Source organism: Priapulus caudatus, unplaced genomic scaffold (genome assembly GCF_000485595.1).
Source record: "Priapulus caudatus unplaced genomic scaffold, Priapulus_caudatus-5.0.1 Scaffold20, whole genome shotgun sequence".
In the NCBI taxonomy this organism is placed as follows: Eukaryota; Metazoa; Priapulida; class Priapulimorpha; order Priapulimorphida; family Priapulidae; genus Priapulus; species Priapulus caudatus.
The window spans coordinates 891,351-898,388 of NW_014577081.1; the positions used below are offsets into that span (position 1 = coordinate 891,351).

Genomic DNA, 7,038 nt, shown 5'->3' on the forward strand with positions numbered 1-7,038 from the left:
TAAAGCACAAAACCGGCTCTGAAGAATTACTACTAGGTTACGAAAGTCTATGCGCTACAACTAAAATAATCTACAGTACGAATTAACTAACATAAACCATTTTAAAAAATACACAAATTCAATTATTTACTATATTGTATGAAACTCGACAAAACCGTGAATGTTCGGCAAAGATCGGAGTGTAAACGTCCATAGTTACCGTCGATTTTCGACGCGTTTGCCACGCAAGCATCTCGCGAGATCTCGAGGCTGCCGCCGGCGCAGAAGTAGGGACCTGGGAAATGAAGCGCGATAGATTAGGGTTTCACTCGTTGTCTCTGGAATTCTCTCCAATTGCTGGGTCACAATACAAAATTATATACCATGCAAATATACGCGCAGTCTACTATAGAGTAAGCTAACTCACAATGTAGCTCCGCGACACATACTTACTATGTAATAATGTGATATGATATTATATCCACATTCATGTCACAGGTGTATTAAGTGGTATGTGCGAAAATGGCAAAAATGCGAACCGATAAAATGTGATAATTCTCTGTTTGGCGCAGCTGTTATACAACGAGCACCGCGCATACATTACAGCACGGCACGCATGCGACATTTCTACGTGCGTATACCATAGTACTACACGATGATCATGTATATCTATCGTGCTATCTATATGAATCTACGTGTGTGTACCTGCGGCGATGACAGCTGCTCCTGTGACGTAGCTAGAGTGTGAGATGAGCATCTGCTGCGCCATGTGACCGCCGGCGGCGATGCCGGACACGGACACATCTACGGCTCCGTAGCCATCTACCGACAGCACGCACGCACGCACGCACGCACGCACGCACGCACGCACGCACGCACGCACGACGACGACGACGGAGGGAGAGAGAGAGAGAGAGCGCGCGAGAGAGAAAGAGAGAGAGTGAGTGAGAGAGAGAGAGAGAGAGAGAGAGAGAGAGAAANTCAGTTGCTAGGAGGCCCCTGATTGGCCGCCTGCTACGAGGCCCCTGATTGGTCGGCTGCTAGGAGGGCCCTGATTGGTCGGCTGCTAGGAGGCTCCTGATTGGTCGGTAGCTACGAGGCTCCTGATTGGTTGGTAGCGAGGAGGCCCCTGATTGGTCGGCTGCTACGAGACTCCTGATTGGTCGGTTGCTAAGAGGCCCCTGATTGGTTGGTTGATAGGAGGCTCCTGATTGGCCGGCTGCTAGGCAGCCCCTGATTGGCCAGCTGCTACGAGGCCCCTGATTGGTCGGCTGCCTGGAGGCCCCTGATTAGCCGGCTGCTACGAGGCTCCTGGTTGGTCGGCTGCTAGGAGGCCCCTGATTGGTCGGCTGCTACAAGGCTCGTGATTGGTCGGCTGCTACGAGGCCCCTGATTGGTCGGTTGGTAGGAGGCCCCTGATTGGTCGGCTGCTAAGAGGCCCCTGACAGGCTTTTCTGGCTTCTCATAATTCTGGCTGGGTAGCGCCGTAGTGCGCCTATTTTTATAGGCGTCTTTGATAACATCAGGAGTGAATAATAGAAATAATATATAGAGATAAACAACTTTATTATTCACTCCTGATAACATTTACAGCTACAATGCGAGCCAGAAGAGAAATTCCAATCATTCTTTTAACAGGCTAACAACCAGCGCTTGCTTATTATATTACATTACGCTACGTACGTTATATTACATTACGCTACGTACGCTACGCTACGTATTACATTACACCAAGATTACACCAAGAGCGTATTAAGAAGAAATCTTAAGAAGAACCCTCTTAATACGCTCTTGATTACACGTGTAAAGCGAGATAATGCCACAGGAATAGTGCACAGGTCAGCACCATGCAGGCACCTGTTTGGTGTGTAAATTCTGCTAATTGGGTTTATCCAAGCTGTTTATCCAAGTAGTTTATCGCCTAACTTACTATCAAGAGCAAATACCTACCTTGGTATTTATTAGCTCTTGTTACTATATATATATCGAGCAAGGACCACGCATAACGGTTTTCCGCCAAATCTGCGGCTACGAGATAGTTTATAGAACGTACCGACTGCGGACTGGTTCCCCGCTAGGTAGCACTGCCGTGAAAGTTCCACCGCCTTCCCCGTATTTCATCACGATCTTAAACATCTCAATCTCGAACGCAACATTAAAATATTCTTTGCACCATTTAATCACATGCGGCAGATCTGACTCGATAGCCTCCCTGATTGTACACCCGTTCGCCATGATGCTTTCAAATCAAATGCGCATACGGCCTGCTCATGGCCGCCGGCCCCCGTGTGTAACGTCCGCTATACCAAATGAGAAAACCGTGGTGAAAAACTCAATCCCGATAGACAAGAGTCACGCCGCTAAGTGCATGCTCCGCCTGCATAGGTATGATTGTTCGATTATAGGTACAGGATTTTAGGTGGGCCAAGCTGTCTCGGTTATAGCTCTAGTAACTATAGCCCGCGTACGGTTTCCTGCGAGTACGCGGGCTATAGTTACTAGAGCTATCTCGGTTAGAGGTGATTCCCTTGTCTCTGTGAGGTGAACATGAAAAACGCATTCGTTAATATTAGTCGTACCCTCGGTGTATAGATTGCAGTGTGTGTGTGTGTGTGTGTGTGTGTGTGTGTGTGGGCTGCTGATTGCCCGGCTGTTACGAGGCTCCTGATTGGTCGGCTGCTACAGGCCCCTGATTGGTCGGTTGGTAGGAGGCCCCTGATTGGACGGTTGCTAGGAGGCCCTGATTGGTCGGCTGCTGTCAGGGGCCTCTTAGCAGCCGACCAATCAGGGGCCTCCTACAACCGACCAATCAGGGGCCTCCGTAGCAGCCGACCAATCACGAGCCTTGTAGCAGCCGACCAATCAGGGGCTCCTAGCAGCCGACCAACCAGGAGCCTCGTAGCAGCCGGCTAATCAGGGGCCTCCAGCAGCCGCCAATCAGGGCCTCGTAGCAGCTGGCCATCAGGGGCTGCCTAGCAGCCGGCCAGTCAGGAGCCTCCTATCAACCAACCATCAGGGGCCTCTTAGCAACCGACCAATCAGGAGTCTCGTAGCAGCCGACCATCAGGGGCCTCCTCCGCTACCACATCAGGAGCCTCGTAGCTACCGACCAATCAGGAGCCTCCTAGCAGGCCGATCAATCAGGGCCCTCCTAGCAACCGACCAATCAGGGGCTTCATAGCAGCCGCCCTCAGGGCCCTCCTAGCAGCGACAAATCAGGGGCCTCGTCAACAACGGCCAATCAGCGGCCTTGTAGCAGCCAACCAATCAGTGGCCTGCTGCAACCGACCAATCAGAGGCCTCCTAGCAACTGGCTAATCAGGAGCCTCGTTGCAACCGACCAATCAGGGGCCTCCTAGCAGCTAACCAAGCAGGGCCCTCCTAGCAACCAACCAATCAGGGGCTTCGTAGCAGCCGGCCAATCAAGCCTCCTAGCCAGCCGACCAATCAGGGCCTCGTAAAACGGCCAATCAGCGGCCTCATAGCAGCCGACCAATCAGTGCCTGCTAGCAACCCCAATCAGGAACCTCATAGCAACCAACCAATCAGGAGCCTCGTAGCAGCTGACTAATCAAGGGGCTTCTGCTATTACATGGCTGCAATCGACGACATTAACGGCTAAGCACAACCAATCACTCACACAACTTGCAATCTGGCAATGCTGTGTTAACTCATGCTCGACCGGCTTATATACCGCATATCCTGCTAACAGACAGTAAGATGGCAAGGAAGCTAACACCAGCCAATTAACCAGTCTCGTCGCCGTGGTCCAGCCTGCTTGCAATTATTATCAAGGCATTCATAATAGTCAACAGCGCCATGTCTACTACCAATGCTGCCGCACGCACACGCTTTACGCAACCTAGACACACAATATATACACTGACGCGCACAGGCACAAGCACTCCTAAATGTCAAATGTCAAAGTCAATGTCAATGTCAATGTTATATGTCAAAGTCAAGGCTCCTTCACTCTTACCCCTACCCCTACCCCTACCGCTAACCCTAACCCTGATCCTAACCCTGACCTCAGTTAGCGGTGACTGCTACTTCCGCTGACCACCTGACCAACGCCACTTGATATAGAATAATCTTAATAAAATAATAATAATATTGATAAAGTATAATCTTACACGTTAATGTAATCAATATACCTCAACAGCGCCTGACAGGCATATATGTTCGATAGCTTACACACACACACAACACACACACACCACCACACACACACTCACACACCCCACACACCACACACACACAAGATACAGACACACATACACACTGCGCGCGCATCGACCCCTCTCCCCCTCCCCCCTAGAGAGGGAGAGAGAGAGCGCGAGCGAGAGAGAGCGAGAGACGCAGGCACGCGCATACATATGCCAATATAATAGTCAAATATATTATGTCACAGAGTAGAACCGGGTTTTTTCACGAATACGGCTGTACACCTGGTAGCACTCCATCGGACTATTCCTATTATACATACTTACACACATCGATATTCTCGGTGATAGTATAGATTTCACACCACGTGGTATTTCACAGGCTTATAATAATTAAACAACTTACAAAATAACCGAGCCAGTGTACGAACTAACTTCATGAAAAATTACTTACCTTAGTTGAATGTACACATTGACTGAAAGTCTTCCCTGATTTGAAGTCCATTCTGGCTGAATTTTCACCCTGGCTGTAAGTCAAGCGTCACTGCATTTCTGGCGTTGTTAATTTGTACCTCGATCAACTCTAGTTTAACGCCTAGCGTTGATGGTTGCCTCTTATTAAGCGATGAAATTGTAGCAGACGCTCAAATGCTATATATAATAGTACCGGCCCTCAAGACAACAGACATGCAAAGAAGCTAACACCAAGCAATTTACGCGTCTCGTCATCACCTCGACTGTTGCAATAACAACAACAGCCTAGACGCGCCAAGATGTCTATATCGTTACGCGCAACCCGCTCCCATACATTACATCAGGAGTAGATAATAGGGAATCTACTATATTCTACTATATAGTATATCTACTATATACCTACTATATATCTACTATATACTTCCCTATTATCTACTCCTGATTACATACACGTCAGTCCACACACACCACGCACACACACACACACACACACACACACACACACACACACCCGCTGGCGCGCGGCGCGGCGCGCACACACACACACACACCACACACACCATATATATATATATAAACTTAGACACGAGGGCACTCACGGAGAGTGCATACCTTCCGCGAGCATGTATGTATGTGCTCGCTGGTGGCGGTCTGCTGACTGACTCGCCTGCTGCTGACTCGCGCGCTCACTGGTGGCTGCTGCTGACTCGACGCGCTATCGATCGCGCGTGGCTACACACACACACACACACACACACACACACACACACACCACACACCACAACACACACACACCAGAGCGATTACATGACCTCCGTTGCAACTCCGTTGCAAGGAGTATAATTATATATCTAGGGGCCTATCAGGGGCGTAGCCAGGATTTTCAAAGTTGTAGGCACGACTATCTGAACGGAGCGCCACCATCGTGTTTGCGCGGAGCGTACAAGAAAATTTTGGTTTTACAAACCCCGCAGATTGGCTTGTTGTCCATGTTGTAGATTCATTTCAAGATGGGCATGTACGTGTGATTTCCTGCCATGTTCACTTGTCACTTTGGGTGAATCTCTCCCCTGTGTCGGGAAACAGATATTTAAGTATGATTAACTAATCAGAATTACGGGAAGTTAAGTATGATTATAGTGATTTAATCATACTTAAGTTAAGTACGCTTCGTGAAACCGGCCCCTGGGGTTGTGACAATAACACAGTATTTTCAATGGCTCCGTGGGCGCAGTCCACTGATCTCTATAATATAATCTATCGATCTATCGATTATATTATAGAGATCATGCAGTGGCGCAGTTATGTTGGAGTCCTTAGCAACAACATATGTATAAACATAGCGTAGTACGGCTCTTTCAATTGGATTATTCACTTCGCTCTTAGCGCATGCGTTGCAACGCGGGACCTAATTGGACAATTCTCCGTCATTTTACTACGCGTTGTCGGTGAATAATAAGCTGAATTTCCTAATTTTCCCGCAAAATTACTAAAAACCTCGGCGGCCTCAGACGTAGGATAAGATGAAAATCGTTTGTTTCATATTTTCCCTTTATTTACAAAACATTTTCATGTTCTGCCGGGGAGGGGATCACAAGACTAAAAGAACGGACAGGACGGCCTATAGTCTATTGGTCTATTGGTCTATTGGTCTATGGTCTATAGTCTAATTGGTGAAATGACAGCGTATACATAGTCACGCTATCCACGCACGCATGCACACTTGCACCTCCGCGCACGCGCACGCACATTCACGCATGCCCGAACGCATGTCGGCACGCTTGCAGGCACCAGGCGCGCAAATCCATTTTGAAATGTGGGGGGGACACCAGTAGCGAGCACGCGAAGGGGGGGGGTCTGGGGAGCCCTGCCCCGAGAACATTTTTGAAATTAGACCCCCTCAGAATGCGTTTTCTGCGCGAGCAGGGGGGGGTCTGGACGGCCCCTGAGACCCCCCTGTACACCGCCCCTGCACACACACACACACACAGCACACACACACACACACACACACACACACACACACATGCATTTGGTTTGTGATAAGATTACGAAAAAGGTTGCCACATGCAGTCATAAAATCAAGAAAACAATAACAGAAAACCCAATCATTTGGTGTTGAGGCTGATCACAAAATAAATTGTCCGTTATTATTGTTGCTCCAGTCCATCATATGCGTGTATACATATGCATCAATTTGCATGAAAATTACATTATTAAATCAATGCTCAGTTAACTCCAGTCTCCCTCTTGCGTGAATATAGCTCGTGTTCCAGCTTAATCTTGAATCAGTGTCTAATGTGAGTGATATCTCCTAAACTTTCATAAACATACTTTCTCTTGTGATTTCTGCATACAATTATTTAATATAAGAAAAAAAACGTGTTAAAAAAGAAAGGCGGTACTAAATTTATCAAGACAG

General features: G+C 48.2%; 1 protein-coding gene across 1 annotated transcript in view; it reads right to left on the reverse strand.

Moving 5' to 3' along the window:
* Positions 1-795, reverse strand: part of LOC106811783 — a 9,345-nt gene extending 8,550 nt beyond the window's left edge. Inside the window, exons 1-2 of the mRNA XM_014815504.1 lie at positions 685-795; positions 200-274 (exon numbers count right to left, since the gene is read on the reverse strand). Coding sequence (XP_014670990.1) covers positions 200-274; positions 685-748 — 139 coding nt within the window. The 5' untranslated portion in view covers positions 749-795. The remainder of the gene's footprint in view (positions 1-199; positions 275-684) is intronic.
* Positions 796-7,038: the final 6,243 nt, after the last annotated feature.